At 37.1% G+C, this 18292-nt stretch overlaps 3 protein-coding genes across 5 annotated transcripts; 2 read left to right on the top strand and 1 right to left on the bottom strand.

The window, feature by feature from the left end:
• Positions 1–773: 773 nt before the first annotated feature.
• Positions 774–5082, bottom strand: slc25a27 (solute carrier family 25 member 27). Of its 2 annotated transcripts, none has more exons than XM_084432229.1 (10): positions 4957–5082; positions 4724–4817; positions 4413–4601; positions 3542–3626; positions 3332–3454; positions 2276–2388; positions 2105–2189; positions 1943–2035; positions 1755–1857; positions 774–1677 (listed from the first exon to the last, which is right to left on the bottom strand). In XM_084432229.1, the coding sequence occupies exons 2-10, from the start codon at positions 4803–4805 to the stop codon at positions 1606–1608; spliced, it is 945 nt and encodes a 314-aa protein (XP_084288355.1). In that variant the 5' UTR covers positions 4806–4817; positions 4957–5082; the 3' UTR covers positions 774–1605. The 2 variants fall into 2 exon arrangements, with proteins under 2 accessions (XP_084288355.1, XP_084288356.1); XM_084432230.1 differs by having other exon boundaries at positions 4986–5030.
• A 570-nt stretch (positions 5083–5652) lies between these two features.
• Positions 5653–8424, top strand: abracl (ABRA C-terminal like). Its single transcript, XM_084432228.1, has 3 exons — positions 5653–5895; positions 6636–6704; positions 7483–8424. Exons 1-3 carry the CDS (start codon positions 5829–5831, stop codon positions 7665–7667), a joined length of 321 nt encoding a protein of 106 aa, XP_084288354.1. The 5' UTR covers positions 5653–5828; the 3' UTR covers positions 7668–8424.
• A 794-nt stretch (positions 8425–9218) lies between these two features.
• On the top strand, positions 9219–14780 carry heca (hdc homolog, cell cycle regulator). Of its 2 annotated transcripts, none has more exons than XM_084432227.1 (4): positions 9219–9630; positions 11119–12228; positions 14012–14166; positions 14263–14780. In XM_084432227.1, the coding sequence occupies exons 1-4, from the start codon at positions 9474–9476 to the stop codon at positions 14425–14427; spliced, it is 1587 nt and encodes a 528-aa protein (XP_084288353.1). In that variant the 5' UTR covers positions 9219–9473; the 3' UTR covers positions 14428–14780. The 2 variants fall into 2 exon arrangements, with proteins under 2 accessions (XP_084288353.1, XP_084288352.1); XM_084432226.1 differs by having other exon boundaries at positions 9219–9666; positions 14263–14779.
• Positions 14781–18292: the final 3512 nt, after the last annotated feature.

Raw genomic sequence — 18292 nt, 5'->3', positions numbered from 1 at the left:
CTGTGTATCAGGGTCACTGTAGTGTAAATGAATGGCTGCAGTGGCCGCGTGACAGGCTTGAGTTATAACCGCTCCTAAAGGCCATGATAAAGCGTGTATCAGGTCGGAGCGGACGATGACATACTGGACTAAACGCTTGGACGTGCCACCGCTCGGCGTTGCCATTTTATTGAATGTGAAAATTGCCAGACCGGAAATGACACAGTCAGCGGGTTCTTGTTTACGTTCCGGGTTTATTTCCTTACCGGTAAAGTTATGGACTGGATGCCCTCTACTGGTTGTTTGAGAACCCTGAGCATTAATTTAATATTAAAATGCATTTTCTTTTTGTGCATCCTTGCTTCTTTTCCTCGCTTCCTAACTCCACCATCTTAGGATGTAAGGGAAGGATACAAGGAAGGAAAGAAAATGAATCAAAAGAAAGCTCATTTGTACATTGGAATGTTCTTGATCACTTCCCAGATAGCAGACCAACATTGAATCTACATTGAATCAGTGTTAATGCATTAAACAATAGATCATTGAATCAATGTTGAAATTTAACATTGATTTTTCATCAGGTTTGCACCCTGAAATAATGTTATTTCAACGATGAAAAATCAATCAGTATGGTCATAAAATCAATATTATTTCAACCATAATTAAATCACTTATTTAACATAGAAACAATATAAAAGCAATCTTGCTTTATGTACAGCAAGATTCTATGCTAGTTTATCATGCTTGTACTGTGCTTGAGTTTTTAAATGACTCCTTTCAGACAGAGACCATGTAGGGTTGCAATTAAATATGGTTTTTAATCAAAATGTCATTCAAAGTAAACTACATCCTTCAGTTTACAAGCAAATGCATTTATTTATGCCCCCAAAATTGAACAGGAAATATCACATTCAGAAAAAAAAAAAAGAGGCATTTCGTGGTGACAATAATAAAGATGTTTTTACTTTTAGGTTGGTATTTTTTTTAGGATTTCTGAAATATGCGTGGTACATGTAATAAAATTTGATAATGAATTGAAAACCTTTTGGTAGAAGAAAAACATTTCTCTATGTGTCGTTTTCAAAAATCAATTTCTTGTTGGTATAATACTCTATAATAATCCTAAATAGACGTTAACTGAAATAAAATATTTTATTTCACCTAATTGCACTTAATAAAAACTATAATAGTAGTTTGGTGAGGGTTATTATAATATAACTATAATAATCTCAATGATCCTAAAATAACCAACCTGGCTAGACTGGGAGACTAGTTTAAACAAGCAAATCCATTTAGGCTGGTTTAAATTGACCTTTTTCTGCACGATTATGAGAGGTAATAAACTGACAACAATTAACAAACAGCTCTCTAGCAATGTGGATTACAAAAGAAGAAAAAATGTACAACTTTCTGTGCCAATTTCACATTTTTATAAACAGACTTGAATGATTGCCATGTCATATTATTTTCTCCTAAACATACAGTGATCAAAACAACTTTGCGGAGTCTTCCTCATATTTGTGTCCTGCAGTGTGTAACTCAATACAACTGAACTGGAACTTTCAGCTCAGAAACTTTAAAGGGACAAAGTAAAAAAAAATACTCTCGGCCCACTTCTTAAAATCATTAAAACGAGCTGATTCCCATTGCTCGTCTCATTTGCTCAAATGTAAGCCAGAAAGTCAAAGACCATGGAGCCTGGGAACAAAAACAGAGTTAAAAAAGCAACAAAAAAAGAATAAATCTTTAAACGAACATATTTGAAATCATAGTACCATTCTAAACCAAGTTGGTAGAAATCCTTTATAGAGGGAAAAAAATCCTTCTCTTCTCACCGACTGAACAAGACAGTCAGTAGAAGACTTGTAGAGAAGACCCCTGCAAACAGAATGATAAAAATATGTTGTTATAACAAAGCTAATGTTCTACTACTAATCAGCTTTGATTAATATACAAAACTAACCTTCCGTTTGAATCCCGTGGCTGGTTCATTACTCTAGTTTTCACAACATCAGCTGGTGTTCCCATAATAGCTGCAACCAATCCTGAGCATATGCTATAAAAATGTTGAACATGAGTCAAGACGTTATTATGTGTTAACATTAGTAGAATAACAGAATTTCACCTTGCCAATCCATGACAAATGCTGTTATCCGGCATGGAGGTGTTTCTCAGTAGAAAATGCTTCACTGTATCATATGTCATGAGATCTAAACGTGAAACAAAATGAAAAATATGTGACGTATTACAAAAATGTAGCTGTCAACAGATTTCTAGAGGTCTTTGACTACTGTACCTCCTAAGTTGACTAGGGCGGCTCTCTGAACGTTGGGAACCCATCCTGCCCAAAGGCCTCTGATTCCTCCCTCTGCTATGATCTTTGTGAAAGCATGGTAAACCCCATGTACTCTGTCAGTTTAAAAAACAACAACATACATTTAGAATGAGTACACTCATAAAAATAAAGGTTCCAAAAGGATGTTTTCACAGCAATGCCTTAGTGTGAAGAAGAACATTTTAATAATCTAAAGACCCTTTTGTGTAAGGGATATTTCACCTAAAAATGAAAATTCTGTAATTAATTACTCACCCTCATGTCGTTCCGAACCCGTACGATTTCAGTTCATCTTTGGAACACAAATGAAGCTTTATTCTTCATATAAAGCGATCAAGTCTCTTCAGAAAATTTGGACTAAACCGCTCAATTCATATGGATTAGTTTTACGATCTCTTTATGCTCCCCGAAGGGATCAGAAAGCTCTCAGATTTCATCAAAAAGATCTTTATTTGTGTTCCAAAGATGAACGAAAGTCTTACGGGTTTGAAACGACGTGAGGGCCGTAAGTAATTAATGACAGAATTTTCATTTTTGGGGTGAACTAACCCTTTAAAGCATAGGTCTTTAACCCTGCTCCTGGAGGCCCACCGTCCTGTAGAGTTTCGCTCCAACCCTAATCAAACATCTGAACCAGGCTCAACCAGCTATTCAAGGTTTTCAGGGTTGCTTGAAAATCACAAGCTGAAGCAGGTTGAATATAAACTTTGCAGGGCAGTGGGCCTCCAGGAGCAGGGTTGAAGACCTCTGCTTTAAAGGTTATTGAAAGATTGAAAATTCTGTCATCATTTACACACCCTTAAATTGTTCCAAACCTGTATGAATTGCTGTCCTGTGCTGAACGCAAAAGAAGAATATGGGTAACCAAACAGTTGATGGGTTCCGCTGAATTCCATAGTGGAAAAAAACACTATGGAAGTCAAATGATTGTTTAGAACAACTTGAGGGTGAGAAAATGACAGAAGTTTCATTTTTAGGGGAACTATCCCTTTAACAAGAATTATGGCTGTGCCTCACCTTGGTGGTTTCCCTTCAAGTCGGCGCCTGCCCTCCATTTGCATTTGAACTTTCACTAGATCTGTTGGACTAGCGATGAACTGGCCCAAAGCACCTGAAATCATACTGCCGATCACTGCTTTCCTATGGACATCACAGGACACATGCTGATCCCGTCTATTTAGACTTTAATCACTGTCCTGTTTCAAATTTCACAGATGTTTCCCTCACCAAACTGGAAAAATGCCATCTTCAGATCTTCCCAAGACAGATTCCCGGAGCTGTTCATAGGCCAGCATCCTGCCGCCTGAATACACTAAAAGGATGAAGAATTTCAAAGTTCAGAAGTTGATTCAAATACAGTTGGACATTAAATCAAGTTCATTAGAATTTCATTCTGTGCATGCATAAAATTTATAAAGTAGGCTGTGATAATTCTTACTGTTATGGAATATTGCAGTATTTATTATTTATATTTGATTTATCCTTGTACATCAATAAAAAAGTTTAAAAAAAGGTATAGATCCCTTCAAAATGAAAATTCTGTCATCATTTACTCACCCTCAAGTTTTTTAAAACCTGTATGAATTTCCTTTCTCCTGCTGAACACAAAAGAAGATATTTTGAAGAATGTCAGTAACAAGACAGTTGATGAACCCCATTGACTTCCATAGTAGGAAAAAAAATACAATGGAAGTCAATGGGGTTCATCAACTGTTTGATTACCAACATTCTTCAAATATCTTCTTTTGTGTTCAGCAGAAGAAAGGAAATTCATACAGGTCTGAAAACAATTTTCATTTTGAAGTGATCTATTCCTTTAATTCATGTGCCCTCATAATGTTTAATCAAAATAACTTTCCCTCCCTCTTGCAGGGACATCTCATCTCTTCTCAGATGATGTGTTTACTGGCGGGACAACCTGTCACTCACATGACATCACAGCAATAGCAAACCACAACGATCCAGTCCATTCCCGATGGGCAAAATCAAATCCTGTCCTACATATTTCTTGTTTGAGAAGTTGTTTCACTCAGATATGTCACAATAGAGAAGAGAAGACTATCACAACTTCTGTTTCATGCCGACTTTAAGATTTTACCTATATGTCTGTAGATGGCTGGTGTGACCCCTCGCCACAATTTCAAGGCCCCCTCTTCTCGCACTATACCCATAGCTGTGCTCAGCATGCCCCTGTATTTTGGAGGCTGTACACTTCCACCATGCTGTCGGGAACCACCTTCACCCTGTATCTGAAGTCTGGTTTTAGTAAGGTCCAGAGGGAATGTGACTAAAATAAAAATGGTATAAAAATCACTCAGAGAGGTGAATACATTAGGTAGCCTAGATATTATTAAATATATATAAAAATATATTTTAAAATGTAGAAATCTAGAAAGGATGTGTATCTACCTAGTTCTGCAACAGTTGCTGCACATGCTGACAGAGTGAACTTTGATACTCGGGGCCACCGCGAATTTTCTTGTACAGGCATTGCAGGTGTCCTCTGATTCCCACAAAAAAAAAAAAAAAAAGAAGAAATGAATAAATTATAAAAGTAACTCTACATTATTTTCCCCAAAAGAACCACGAGCCTGGAGTGTATGCTCTTTAAATGTTTGCATTGTTAAAGACAGGACTACGACCTTTAATATGAGGCGAAGGCGTTTTTTACCCAAGCCGGTTGGTCGGTGTAGTTGACGACCCTCTTACGTAATACGTTCTAAACTACAAAAGAAGCGTCATGCACCTAAAACCACATTTCCCAAATCAAAGGGGCGTCGATAAACATACGTAAGAAAAGCTCCTTGCGTAAGACCGGCCGTGATATTCGTACGCATGCGCTTTTCTGCGGCATGAATATCAATATTTAAATACTATTAAAGAAAACATCTATCTATCTATCTATCATCTATCTATCTATCTAATCATCTTTTTATATATTTTAATATTATATTAAAGTCGAATTGTCGAATACACAAAAATAATTTATTAAGCAAACCAATCATCACTGTAATAGCAGTATGATCAACAATAAATTGTTTTTTACTGCCATCTGCTGTCTTTTAAATTAAATTTCATACGAAGTTCAAACATTTATGGATGGACACATTTTATCGAATATGTTCCTGTAAATGTCAATTATATTAAAATAAATAAGCGAGTTCTTGTATTTTTATCTAGTTGCAAATTGTTTGTATTGCATATCAATTGTCAAAACAAGCTATGGAACAAAGACTTAGATTATTAAAATTACAGATGCCAATTACAGCAGCAGTTTAATCAACATGTTTTACATAAACATAGCCTATATATACGCGTCAAAATCCTTACGTCCAGAAACTCTTAAAAATGTTTGCTTAAATGCTTGTTAAAGGTATGGCATCCAAGCGGCATAGTATTATGGTTACTGCCATTCCAAATGTATCAAACAATTCATTGTAGGTTAACAAATCACTTACTAACTAGGTTAATCTAAAGGGGGCAGTTTAATGTGACGTCACACACAAAGCCATCTATGGTTGCGCTTTCTCGTTTCAATCAGCCTATAGTCTGCAGAGCGGTGGAGCAAAAACACCACAGAGGTAAGTAGGTCGAACATATAACTACTTTGAAATGTTTTATGATTTAAATTAATTATTTAAACGAATACACGGTTTCCCAGTGGAGTTATGGAATCTATATACACCTCTTTAATGCGGTGTGAGTGCCTTTTACGCATCCAAAGTGTTTTTTTGTTTATTTATGTGTATTTCAGGAAATTAAATCTGCGTGATGATTAGATTCAAATCATGTGTGATTCACAAAATGCTTCAATACAATTTTTCACACATTTCTCTCACTTTCCGTGTTAAGATTCGCACTTCCGCATTGCTTGATCAAATGAGAATCCTCGTGCTCAGCTATGAAAGCCGTCCAGGCGTTTATTAATTATGTTTCATTATGTCTAAGCCACGCTATGGTATTAATCATGCAGGCCACACGTATTATTTCCTTAATCAAAATTTAAGATAAGTAATTCTATTCAGCATCTGCAATAAGCCGGTAGGGTGCGGCGTTGCAATTCTCATCTCGTCCAGAGAGGGCGCTAAATAAATAGTGAATAGAACGTGCATGTCTAAATCAGTTTATTCAGCATGTTTGTTGTTAATTGTCAGGACGCAATTAAATGAACTATTATGTATTATTCCAGACTCTAAGATAGATAACAGGAATATCAGTATGCCTATATCTTAATTACTTAATTTGTGAGTAATACAGTATATAGATTGAGTGGAAAAAAAAGGAAGGCCTTTACACTATTAACATGCATGTATAATTTCAGTGGCAAAAATGAATGTGGAACATGAAGTTACGCTGCTCATTGAAGAGATTCGTCGACTGGGCAGTAAAAGTAAGTCCTGTACTATTTTAGATCAACACAATTGTTTGGGATAAAGTCTAAAATTGTTAGTGAAAATGCATCTGTTTGCCTTTTTTCCCATTACAAATGATCAAATTATCTGTCATCATTTGCTCACTCTCAAGTTGTTCCAAACCTGTAATAGTTTCTTTCTTCTATTAAACACAAGAAAGAAATTCATACAGGTTTGGAACAACATGATGGTGAGTAAATGATGACACTATTTTCATTTTTGGGTGATCTATCCCTTTAACAATTTAAAATGTTGAATCGAAAATGTACATTCATTTTAAAATGTCTTAGTATTTGGTGTCTCCTTTTTGCATTAATGTCGGCAGCATGATTAGAACATGATCCTAAGTGCATCTTGCGCTTTAATGGAAGAACATCTGACCGACTACAAAAGTGTTTAGGTGATCAATGTCACAAATTTGCATATTGGTTTGGTGGCCTAAATATAATGCTTAAACTAAAACATTGAAATAGGAGCTGTACTGCTCATTCTGAAATGTCAAGTCCTTGTATGATCAGAAATTCTTTGTTCTGTGATGAGTTTAGTTTCTGTTAGTCAGCATACAAATGCAGGTGTCTGTGGTATTTGGCTTTCCTACTCAAACCAGGCTGATGATTCCTCGTCTTGAGATTTGCGAACGCTGATTCTGTATTGTCTCAGTGCTTTAACAAGTAATAAATGTTAATGTGTGAGACTTTCAGCGTTTTTAATGAATGATTTAGAGCGAACCCTGACCACTCTTTACTCGTCTCACAGACGCAGATGGAAAGATCAGTGTCAAATTTGGAGTCTTGTTTAATGATGACCAGTGCGCCAACCTCTTTGAAGCTCTGGTCGGAACGCTGAAAGCGGCCAAGCGAAAGAAGATCATCACTTTTGAAGGGGAGCTGCTACTGCAAGGAGTTCACGACAACGTTGATGTCATATTACTGCAGGACTGAGTTTGACAGTCTTTTCTAAACCTGAGTGAAAAAGTACAAATGTTTTTGACATGTCATTGCTACATTTTGATATGGAAATATACTTGAATGTAACATTTTTGTATACTTCATTGGAATATTTTTATACAGCAATTTTTTTTTTCTCTCAGGGGAGTGATTTGCACACACGTTTGTTTTGAAAAGTAGCAATTTTCCCTGTTCAAACAGCCATATCATTAAAATATATCATAACAGTTATAGTAGTGTGCATGATCATGTTACTATGTTTCTGGGACTTTGAATGAATTCATTTCATTCAATTCTGCCTACACTCTTACAAATAAAGTGTTTTTTTTTTTGCAGCGACGCTATAGAAGAACTATTTTTGATTCCCCAAAGAACCTTAGTAAACTACTTAAAAAGAACCATTTTCTTTTCTTAGTGTGACAAACATTTGAACCTTTTGTGGAATGGAAAGTTCATGGATGTTAAAGGTTCTTCATGGAGCCATCAATGCCAATAAAGGGCCTTTATTTTTAGGAGTGTATAACAACTGCATACTTGCTCTTTCAACAGTAATCATGAGTTTGATTTTTATTAATTTCATGCGTAGTCATTCAAGTTATATGTGCCAAAACATGTCAAAGGCTGATAAATATGATTAGTAAGTAACATTTATCTGCTATATGATTTTCTGGAATGAAATGAACCAAATTTGACAAATCATCTGAACTGTTCCAGGGTGATATTTTATAAAGCTCTTGTGAAAACAAACATCCCCATATTGTTCTTGTGCTATTCTTGTCCTATGTCTGTACAAATGTTACCTAGGACTCCTAATGGTGCAGATTGTGCCATTTCACGCTCAGGAATAGAAACTAGAGGGTGTGTCTGAAATCACATAGGCACTCATTTTGAATAATTAGTTACTTTGCAAAAGTTTTAAAAAGTATGTTCTATATAGCATGAATAAGCTTGAAAAAAGTTTTTCATTGTCTTTTTTTATAGATAAATGTATGAATCTACTGCATCCATACCTCAACATTTTAATCTGACTTGAAATTTCCAATTTGTAGTATGTGGATTTCTATGTTGCTGTCTTTGATTTCTGTCTTGTGATGTTTCATCTGCTTTCAGAATGGCTGGAGACAGTTTATTGAAAATTGCAATACTCTGTCATATAAATAAATGAACTGGATTTAAAACACTTTATCTTTCAAATTCATGACCAATACTGGATTATAGACCTGAATGGTGCAATTAAAAGCCTATGTTGTTTTTACCTTTGAAATAAATGAACCACTGGACTTTTAGAGAACCTGATTTTGAATTCAAAGTCAAAGGTTCTTTGTAGAACTTTTCTAATGGCGTCTAGCTGTAAAAAAACATGCTAGGTTCTAACTAGAACCTTGTTTTTAAAAAATTAACCATATTCAGCAAAATTAAGATAACTGCTCAAATAGCACGTTCATCACTTTCGGTTTTCAAATCATTTTAGCAGTGTGTCGATTATTTGCTCGGGACTCCCTTCAGTCTGCGCTATTAATAACTGAGCACTGGGTCTGGATCAGAGATGGAGGCGGGGCCAGAGGAACATTCTCTCTTCAGAGCAGGAATCAAAACAAGAGAGGGACACGCCTTCTTCATGGTGTACCTCTGCTGTCAAGACTGCCTGCAGAAATCTGGAGGATGATAATCGAACTGTAACATCTGCATCTACCGTGCATTAAGATTCGCAGTGGATTCGTCAAGCACCCTCGACATGATATCCGCAGAAATGCTCGATGGCGGTCGCTGACAGGCTGCATTCATACTGAGCGCTCCATTATGCCCAACCAAAAAAGCAACAAGGGGAAGAGAAATAAACGCACGAATAGTAGCGGGGACGAGCAAGAAAATGGAGCCTGTGCGTCTGCGGTTACAGGAGGAACTGCCTCGGTGCTGACTGGAGCGACAGCGGGTCCGCCGAGCGACAGCATAAGCGGTAAGAACGTCACTTCAGTGAATGTTCTATATGACGGTACGTTTCCCTGAAAGTGCGCGCGCCTTACCTTCCTTCTAACGTTCTCTCACTTGTAGCAACTTGTTTTGTGTGTGTGTGTGTGTCATCGCCATCAGAATGATTACAACTCCCACTCATCGTCCTGCACTGTAAGGTGGTTGTGTAGGCCTTGCTCAAGGGTGAATACACTTGGCATAGAGTTGCGTGTGATTTGGAGATAAAATGCTGTGTGTGTGTGTGTGTGTGTGTGTGTGTGTGTTGTGTAATGGCATGTCATATCTTCACCGTAATGATGAGCAGGTAGAGTGTTTAATAATGCATTGAATGGCTATGGCTCCTGAGGAAATGGAAGTGGTGTTATATCTTTTGAGTGACAGCTATGAACAATGGAATGTCAGGGCGCAGGTAATCATAGCTCTTTTCATATTTAGTAGTACTACAGCATGATATTGTGTTTATTATTATTATTATTATTATTGTTCAATTAGTTTGTTAATGTCTTCACCACAAACAAAAATCGTTAAAAAAAAACTTGTGTGTCATTAAGCAATGCATAAACTGAAATCTGTATTGGAACTACTTTTATGAGAGGAGCAGAACGTTCTTTAATCACCCGGATCCACTCTGTGTTTTAATTTTAAGTTTAACATAGCAAGAATTTTAACATTAGTGAGAAAAACCCACTCTTGAGCTAGAGAAAACACCAACATGCTCTTTGCTGCAGCCGGATTTATAGAACTTTGCTATAGAACTTTTACAGTTCTTTCACTTTATGCTTTACTAGTCTGGTTTGAAAGGTAGTGAACGCTTCGAAGTGGAGTGATTCAAACCGAAAAACAGCACTCATGGAACGCCACTGTCCAATCAAATGTGAAGACTGGAACTCTGTGTTGTATAATTGTCTTTCTCTGTCTCTCATGGGACACACATACACACTTCAACTTCATTCACAGGAGTGTTGTGTAATGTTTTTTTCTTTCTGAGTGGGATTTGCACCCACAGAGTTATTATGAATTGAAATGATGTATTGAATGCACTGACATTGAACATTCTGCCAATAAAGCAGCTTGAATCACACTATCTATAAATAGATGTACATATTTATTTAATGTATTTATAAGCCATTGTAAACTGCATTACAGATATTTTCCCTTAAAGCAACAGTTCAACCAGAAATGTAAATTCTGGCATCATTTCCTCACCCTCATGTTGTTACAAGCTCATATGACTTTCCTGGGGCACAAAAAAATATGTTAGGCTCTGTCACCATTTACTTTCATTGCATCCTTTCTTCACCTACAATGAAAGCACATAATTCTGACATCTCCTTTTCCGTTCCACTGAAGAAAGAAAGTCATACAGGTTTGGAACCACATGAGAGTGAATAAATGATGAAAGAAGTGTCATTTTTATGTGAGCTATTCCATTGCATTAAGGCTGAGTTAATATAATCTTCATTGTTTTTGGCAGAGGCCACATGTGCCACCCCATTAGTGTGCAGTCTGGGCCGTCCCGTTGACCTTGAGAAGGACGACTACCAGCGTGTGGTGTGCAACAGTGAACTCTGCCCCTACGGCAACTGGATGCACCTGCAGTGCTTCTATGAGTGGGAGAGCAGCATCCTGGTGCAGTTCAACTGCATCGGCCGGGCCCGCAGCTGGAACGAGAAGCAGTGCCGACAGAACATGTGGACCAAAAAGGGCTACGATCTAGCCTTCCGCTTCTGCTCCTGTCGCTGTGGCCAGGGACACCTGAAAAAAGACACTGACTGGTACCAGGTGAAACGCATGCATGACGAGCGCAAGAAAAAGATGCCAGAGAAAGGGAGCGGGAAGCCCAGCTGTGGTGCCTCCGTAGGTGGCGCTTGCGGCGGAGTTGGGCCGGAAGTTGCCGATGAGCCCAAGAAAGGGAAATCATCTGCAAGCCATAAGCTAGCTCACCGTGGCTCCTGTCAGGAACTGTCTCGCAGACAATCGGTAGATTGGCAGAACTCTCAGGAGAGATGTCACGCCGGTCCTCCCAATGCCATCGGCGGGGTTTCCCATGGGCTCCGCTCCCCATGCGAATCCCCCGCTCAGTCCCCTCCGTCGGGCTTCGCCTCATTTCTCCCCCCGTCCCTCGGTGGCCCGCGCAGCTCAAGGCACCTGGGCGAGTTTCTAAAGAATGCGGTTCACACAGAAGGCCACAGGAGGCATTTGCTGTCCGGAGGTCTGGTGGCACGTGGGGCTCACCTTGAGCAGGGAGCCGCCAACATGTGCCTCCCTCGACTTTCTCCCGGAGACAACCCTGTGCAGTTCCTGAGGAGGCTGGATCTTTCAGAGCTGCTCACACACATTCCCCGCCACAAGCTCAACACATATCACGTGCGAATGGAGGACGATGCCCAAGCCGGGCAGGGAGAGGATCTCAGGAAGTTCATCCTCTCTGCGCTCAGTGCGAGTCACCGCAATGTGGTGAACTGTGCCCTTTGCCATCACACCCTGCCCATCTTCGAGCAGTTCCCTTTAGTGGATGGAACGCTGTTCCTGAGCCCTTCACGCCATGATGAGATTGAGTATGATGTACCTTGCCACTTACAAGGTGAGCGAATCCACTATTCACACTCGAAAGGGTTTTCTCTTGAAAATATTAGGGTGGGAAAGTTATTCTTCATTAGCGTCCCATAAACGTCTCAGCTCGCACAGCAAAGAATATCTGTTGAAATCTAAATGAATTCTTTCATAAATTACAAAGATTTACAGAATTCATTTTAACTGTAATTCTGTTTACATTCAATAAAATGTTCATTAAACAAGTTTCTCTTCATATGTTCAGTGTCTCCAAACTTTGTTGTGCAGTCACTTCAATATCATCAATGCTTTATAAAATTTATGACATTTAATATTTATAATTAAAATATTATAAATCAGTATATATAATGTGTTTTGGAGAAAAACATTTATTTCATAATGAGATTGTTTTACTTTGATGAAACGTTAATATATATTTGCTATATATTTGTGTGTATGTGTATATATATGTGTTATATATGTGTTAAGAGTTAAGTAAAAAATATAATTTAGGGATGCATGATATGAGTATCATATCAGTTACTGGATGATATTTGATAAAATAAATAAATAAAAATCAGTATTGGCAGATATTGGATATTTAATAGTTAATATTTAATTTCTCCTATTTTTACATTTAGATTACCTTTGCCATCATCTAATACCCAAAGTTAATCTTAAAAAACACAAATAATTCAGTAAAACTGCTAAATGTAATCTCTAGCAAATCTAATGCTTTATTTTTAACTTAAAGTAAAAAAAAAGTATAGAATTTTAATATTATTTATTTATTATCAGCCATAACGTGAAAATAATTACCGGACAAATTTGTAGTATTGATGTATTTATGGTAAATAAAATAAAAATGTCAGAAATTGCCTTGTTTTTGGTATTGGTCAATTGTTTTTTTATTTATGTCCCCCAGGGGGCAATTCGTTTTACGGCAAGGTATACGGACAGACAACCATTAAAAAACATGTAATGTAAAAACAATACACTGACCGTGAATAACCTGCTGATCCTACTCACCACCTCCATTGCCTAAATTTAGTAGAGAAATGGCTGTGGGAATAAATGAGTATGTATATCTATTGCTCTTAACTAAAGGAAATGGAAACCGCGAGCCGGAGGGTAGGGTCTCAAACTCAGAGTAAAGGGCATGGGCTCTAATTGATTAAATAGATTTGGCTTTCCGTACCACCTGTCTATTGTACAGGTCGGTAAGGCTACTTTGCTCAACGTCTAAAATGTTGCTACTTACCTTCACTATTCTGGACAGAGCATTTTTAGCCTTGATATTGTAGAAAATATTAATACAGATTACAGACTCAATGTAAGATTTATAAAAGAGGGCCATAAGAGTCTTATCCACATGGTTTCGCATTCTTTTTGTTGAGTCTGTTTTTTTTGCCCTGGCTAGAAAGAATTTCATAGCAGGCACACCATTCATTTCTGATAAAATAGCAAGAACAGCAAAAACCTTTCCATTTCCAGCTTCACCATTTTTATTAAATGCCGTTGAGCTGAGTCCGTTGACAAACTCTACATGATAATGATTTTACCATAGCAAAAACATTTCAAGTATAGCATTTGAGAATGAAATATGACTGCTGCTGAAGACTAAAGCAAGGATTTTGAGGCAAAGTACCAAATTGATTGGGAATAAAATGAACCCTTTTTTCTAAAGAAGCAAAGCAGCTGTGACAGAAAATAATGCTTTGATCATGGCATATCATTAAATCCCTATTAGAATATATTTTCATTAATTAGAGGCTAATTGCAGTTTAAAAGGGTTTTCTGTTTATGTTCTAAAGGGAGGCTGATGCACCTTTATGCCATCTGTGTGGACTGCCTGGAAGGAGTACACAAAATCGTGTGTATAAAGTGCAAGTCTAGGTGGGATGGAAGCTGGCACCAGCTGGGCACAATGTACACATACGACATACTGGCGGCATCGCCATGCTGCCAGGTAATGAATCTGTTCATGCTCAGAAACAATATAACGTATCATTTAGTATTACATATTGCTATATTACTAAAATGTCACTCCTCTTTGTCTGCCTAGGCACGGCTCAACTGCAAGCATTGCGGGAAACCGGTCATAGATGTACGTGTGGGCATGCAGTATTTCTCAGAGTACAGCAATGTACAGCAGTGTCCTCACTGTGGCAATCTGGACTATCACTTTGTAAAGCCATTCTCTTCGTTCAAAGTTCTTGAAGCTTATTGACAAAAGTTGCATTTGCATGCTAGTATTTTTTCCCTGTTTTTTCTATTCATAGAATTACTTATTTTGGGCTCTTGTCGACACTTTGTGTGAGCTTAGTTCTCTTTAGGAACAAAATAGAATGAATCGAAGCATACACCGTTACGTCGGAGAGCACGTCTTTTATTAAGAGAAAGGGGGTGTGCTTTTGCGTATATTCTAACGCCATCCTTGAAATGTTTGAGCTTGCATTTAAAAAAACAAAGCAACAACAATACTGTGACAAGTGAATGTATCTCTGTATGCCAAATTTGCTCTTTTGTACAAAAACCAAGAAAACAATAAAATACATAAAAGGGTCCTTCCTTTTTCACAGTAATTATTAATTATTCCAAGGCTTGGTCAGTTGTTTTTTAGTGTTTTTTTTTTTATCTCAATCTCATTCCGCCCAGAGCCTGTATACGTAATTCCTGTTTTCCATATCAAATAGCAATGCTCAATGAACATCATTATTGCAGATGAAGCAGCTTCTTTGATAAAGTAATCAAGAGGTGTTCTTATGTGAACAACCATTGGTTTGTGAATCTTGGAAAACAAAGCCATTTATTGAGTGAGAGAAATATATAAATCATTTTTTAGATTAAAAATTAAAATGTACTAAAAAAAATTTTTTTTTTAAGATAACTCTTGTGGAAACAGGAACTAAGGCATGTTTGTTATTGTATAATGATAAAGCATCCAGCAAGCGTCTATAATTATCAGTTAATGTTTACCATACCATTGGATCTGGTTGTTGGCCATATTTCTGCAAAACATTTACATTTTAAAGCCTCCTAGAGATAATATCATGAGGATTATACTACCATACAGATGCCAAAAATAAAAAGTATTTTTAGACTATCATTTGCCTTGTGAACTCAACTCAGCTGTGCTCAAGTTATGCTTACACGACAATGTGTACTAAAAATGGGAACGTGTTTTCTTTTTCTTTTTTCGCAGCGTTGTCAACATGATCCAACAAGGAACATTCTCAAGGATCCACGAAAACAACTAAAAACGCTGTATTATGCATGCCAGGCCAGTAGGTGGCGATGTCATTTTTTAAAGAAACATTACATGCCTATAGACCTTATGCGCCAGAGAAACAAGCACAGTCATAACAAATGACTGTGTCATAACAAATGTCAGTATGTATGGAAGATTTTAAAACGAACGGTTCATTCATAAATCCGTAAAATCTTACCTTCATGCTGTGGAAATACAAACCGGAACACAATAGAGAGCCTAAGTCCCTCCCCTTCCAGTGGAGCACCATGGGACCTTATTTCAGAAAAATATTGTATGGTAGTCAATGGCGAGCGACAACAAATATTTTGATCTCGTTTGAATTGTGCCCTGAATTACACATATGATGATTGTCAATTTAAAAGATACATTTTAAAGTCAAGAAAGTCGCAGTTTTATGTAAAACTGTTGAGGTAAAAGACTGTGAAAATACGTAATTACAAAGACTACAAACCCAAAAGGCGCACATGTGACGTCATACCTTTTCTCTCAATTAATGAAGCTAACGTCTGTCATTTTTTCTATATTCTTACGTTATAATCGTAACGTTACGCCGTCATGCCTGAGTGTTTTGTACCAGACTGCACACATACGAGCATGTTGGTGACGTACATAGTGCGAGACGAGAGATGTAGTTCATTGAGCGATTTTCACATAAAACTAAATGTTACTCTTCTGCGACTTTCTTGACTTTCATAATTATCTTTTAAATTGACAAACATCATATGTGTAATTCAGGGCACAGTTCAGACGGAATAAAAAGATAAGTTGTCTCTCGCCATTGTCTACCACACATATTTCTTTCCGAAATAAGGTCCCATGAGCCGGAAGCGGAGGGGAGGGACTTAGGCTCTCTATGAATGCAGCGCTGAAAAGGGGCGGGGCTACATAAGTCTATAGACTGAACATGTAATATGCATGCGCATGATGTCATCATTTTCACAAATTTGAGTTTTTGTTGTTTACATGGAGACAAAAACATGCATTTTGTAACCCGATTTCAAAAGTTTGCGTTTTCAGGCCGCCAAAATGCCATTGTCGTGTAAATTAACTGCCAAAACGCTTTTCCGTTTTTAGTTGAAAACAGTGTCGTGTAAACATCCCCTCAGATTCAAGAAAATGTAGTGTGAAAAGCAATTAAAAGGTTATTTTTGTGTTGCGTATTAACTGTCTTTAGGACAGTAGGCTGTACATCTTTAAAAGGTAACCCTAACTAACCCTATAGCAGTGTTTTCAAAGACAATGTAATTTAAGATCAGACAATCTGAAGTTTACACTTTTGTCTACACAAAGCCTAGTGAACACCATTTTTTAATGTGTGTATTTTTTTTTTAATGCATCTATATTTTATGCTTCAGGCTAAAGGTCAAGTTAAGTACAGACCCTCTGGCTTCCTCATTCCCACTCATGACCATGACTTCTGATTCATTCACATTCTGTTAGAAGCTGGGATTGCCTGCAGGTGTAATATTCTCTGACTTACTCTGAATCTTCTTTTTTGTACAAAATCTATTTTTTTCCAACAGAAGATATGTGTTTGTGTCTGTTTGTGCATTTATTTAGGACAAAGGTGGCTTCTTTGTGCACTTAGAGGGAAGCTGTAGAACCATATAAACGATATGGGTATCTAGTCAAATTTGCTCTACTACTTTAGTATGTGTACAAGGTCTGTGAGGTACAGGATGTGTAACCCAGAACGGAAAATGATGCGACAGCATTTATATAAATAAATGCAGGTCAATACATCTACTTACAGGTATAGACACAGAATCATTCTGAACAGTGTAACGTTAAGCATGAAAGCTGCTTGCCTTTTTATGGCTGTTGCCATGGAAACTGCTGCTGCTTGGTTAAAAAATCATGGTGTGCAATAAGAGTTAAATGTGGACAGTAGTTAACATTAGGCTATTCATCATGAATCTAACTCTTTTCTCTAAAAGATTTTCCAGAATATAATTTAAGGTTCTTTATTATTGTTATTGCTAGGGCTGGATATTGACACACATTTCACGATTCATTTCCGATTCAACCGAATCGCGTTACCGATTAATTTGGATAGCCTACAGTACCAAGAAAAGAAAATCTCCCAACTAATGCTCAACTATACAGGGAGTTAGTTGGTACATTACTATAATATAAGGTTAAGTTAACTAATATTTAGTATTTACTATTAATATACTAATTTACTATTTATATATTAATATTTAACTTAATATTTTTTGTATTATTATAATAACGTTATAATTTATAACTTTAATAAAGAGAAAAGTGTGGGCTTTTGTACTTGCATTTAATACCCCTGGAACTCAATGGAAGTTGATTGAAGATGGCATAGTTGGTAGTGTTGTTATAACCAGTCAACTGAACCAACAATCTTTTCACAAAACTGACAAAACCTTGTCAAACTGTCAAAATCCATCAACATTCTGTGCATGAGCTACTTTCTGACATTCTAACTGAAAGTGGGTGAATATCAAAATACATGATAGAAACATTTTGTTAAACCACTTACAAGTGTTATGTTGACAACACTATTGAAACAATTACTTTTTATTACAACTGTACATGAATAAATAGGCCATTTGGCCCTGGACTAATAGGGTATTCTATTTGTCCATTCTATTGGCTCTATTCTATTTTGAAGACTTGTGCTGGCTCTCACAAATAAATAGTATGGGTATATTATACATTTTCATCAGAGTGCCTTGAGTATTGAAGTTGTTGAGTTTTGTGTCCGTGGTGTTCTTTCATGCCACAGGGATAAAAGAAAGCATACAGTTTAGGAAAAAAAATGTGTGTTATTTCTGGTTTAAAGAAGTCATGT

This window comes from Rutilus rutilus (assembly GCF_951802725.1).
Source record: "Rutilus rutilus genome assembly, chromosome: 15".
NCBI lineage: Eukaryota > Metazoa > Chordata > Actinopteri > Cypriniformes > Leuciscidae > Rutilus > Rutilus rutilus.
This window is presented reverse-complemented; position numbering and strand designations above follow the sequence as displayed.

What these genes read in the sequence shown, in the direction of transcription:
- slc25a27 (XM_084432229.1), bottom strand. Translation starts at nt 4,805, where the DNA reads ATGCCTGTACAAGAAAATTCGCGGTGGCCCCGAGTATCAAAGTTCACT. An exon ending in ATTTGTCATGGATTGGCAAG is followed by an intron (nt 2,036 to 2,104) that starts GTGAAATTCTGT and finishes ACATTTTTATAG; the next exon opens with CATATGCTCAGGATTGGTTG. An exon ending in TACCAACTTGGTTTAGAATG is followed by an intron (nt 1,678 to 1,754) that starts GTACTATGATTT and finishes TTTTGTTCCCAG; the next exon opens with GCTCCATGGTCTTTGACTTT.
- abracl (XM_084432228.1), top strand. Translation starts at nt 5,829, where the DNA reads ATGGTTGCGCTTTCTCGTTTCAATCAGCCTATAGTCTGCAGAGCGGTG. An exon ending in GGAGCAAAAACACCACAGAG is followed by an intron (nt 5,896 to 6,635) that starts GTAAGTAGGTCG and finishes GTATAATTTCAG; the next exon opens with TGGCAAAAATGAATGTGGAA. An exon ending in TCGTCGACTGGGCAGTAAAA is followed by an intron (nt 6,705 to 7,482) that starts GTAAGTCCTGTA and finishes CTCGTCTCACAG; the next exon opens with ACGCAGATGGAAAGATCAGT.
- heca (XM_084432226.1), top strand. Translation starts at nt 9,474, where the DNA reads ATGCCCAACCAAAAAAGCAACAAGGGGAAGAGAAATAAACGCACGAAT. An exon ending in AGTGAATGTTCTATATGACG is followed by an intron (nt 9,667 to 11,118) that starts GTACGTTTCCCT and finishes TGTTTTTGGCAG; the next exon opens with AGGCCACATGTGCCACCCCA. An exon ending in CGGCATCGCCATGCTGCCAG is followed by an intron (nt 14,167 to 14,262) that starts GTAATGAATCTG and finishes TTGTCTGCCTAG; the next exon opens with GCACGGCTCAACTGCAAGCA.